The 1505-nt window shown below is 48.8% G+C and overlaps 1 protein-coding gene across 1 annotated transcript in view; it reads left to right on the top strand.

Moving 5' to 3' along the window:
* Window positions 1-1327, top strand: part of LOC130587537 (endonuclease domain-containing 1 protein-like) — a 3530-nt gene extending 2203 nt beyond the window's left edge. Inside the window, exon 3 of the mRNA XM_057388519.1 lies at window positions 457-1327. Within this exon, the coding sequence (XP_057244502.1) occupies window positions 457-996 (540 nt within the window). The 3' untranslated portion in view covers window positions 997-1327. The remainder of the gene's footprint in view (window positions 1-456) is intronic.
* Window positions 1328-1505: the final 178 nt, after the last annotated feature.

Raw genomic sequence — 1505 nt, 5'->3', positions numbered from 1 at the left:
TGAGTGCTTTGTGTTGAAAGAGACCTTAAAATCTCCTCAATCCAACCCCCCTGCACAGGCAGGAAAACCTTGCCCTAGACAAGGATGTTCCACATCCAAACTGCTATTTTCCTACTGGACCACAGAYCCAAACCACCTGCAGATTTCAGTATCTTCCTCCAGAGATCTTTTTGCAGTCTCATGCATTCAGCCAATCTCCCAACACAGGCTGCAGTCTGCATCACAAAGGTCACAAGTCATAATGGGAGCCCTCAGATTCTGAGCTTCTTTCTCTTTTAAGTTCTTGTCTTCATCCACAAGGGGCAGCTCTATGATTTCTCTCCGATTCATACATTTTCATACACTCTGATGGCAAAAAATTAGTGCTTGATACTCAGAGTCTTCTGCTCCAGAGAAAACTTGTGCATTACTCCCTTCCCCAAAACTAACACTATTTCTTCTTCTTCCCCTGTCAAGCTGATTGGCTCAACTTATTCCGGRGATATGGAAAAAGAGAAGGATTTTGTAAAGAAGTACCCTCAGCTCATTGAGGAACTCGAGCAGAGCCAGGCTGTCCTTGAAGACTACAAGAAAATGGCTAAATATACCCGTGGCCATTTGAACCCCAGCAGCCACCACAACACCTATGGCACCAAGTTGCCGACCTTCACCCTCACCAACATTGTGCCTCAGAATCCAAAATTCAACAACGGCCCCTGGAATGAATACGAGGGGCAAATGATGAAAGACGAGAGCGAGGGATGTACAACCACCTACGTTATCACGGGTGCTGTGCCGGGGAAACCCCACACCCCTGGGGAAAGGGTTAACATACCCAGCCAYATCTGGTCGGCTGCCTGCTGCCCAGCTGAGAGTAAGGCTTGGGGAGTCATTGCTGAGAACAACAGTGAGAGCCAGGTCACGATCCTCACTCTGAAGGAGGTGGAGGACACATTGACCAACCTCTATGGGAAGGGAAAGGTTTCTCTGTTCCACAGTGCCTGTCCTCGCCAATAAGCCTGACATGCTGGCTGGAATAGACTCAGAAGCTTTTGCCACATATCACAGAATCACAGAAGGGGTTGGGTTTGATGGGACCTTAAAAATTATCTTGCCCTGACCCCATGCCTGGGGGAGATAAATCTCCCACTATCCCAGGTTGCACCATGCCCTGTCCAGCCTGGTCTTGAACATCTCCAGTGATGGGGCAGCCAAAACATGTCTGATAGCTTTTGCCTGTAGTGCAGCATGCCCACAGTAATTAACTTCTTTATAATATCTATCCCCATCATTCATCAGTGTGAAACCATTACCTCTTGTCCTGTCACTTACCATAGTCCAAAGTTTCTCTCCACATGTCTGAGAGATTCATTAGCTACTGGACTCCMAGGAGCCTTCTCCAGGCTGAACACCCACAGCTCGCTCACCCTCTCTCCAGAGCTGATGTGCTCCAGCCCTTGCAGCACCTTCATGGCCTCCTCTGGACTCCACTCCAACAGCTTTGTGTCCTTCTTGTGCTCTGGGCC

This window comes from Malurus melanocephalus, unplaced genomic scaffold (genome assembly GCF_030028575.1).
Source record: "Malurus melanocephalus ecotype Western Australia unplaced genomic scaffold, MMel_1.1 scaffold_2059, whole genome shotgun sequence".
NCBI classification, from domain to species: Eukaryota; Metazoa; Chordata; class Aves; order Passeriformes; family Maluridae; genus Malurus; species Malurus melanocephalus.
This window is presented reverse-complemented; position numbering and strand designations above follow the sequence as displayed.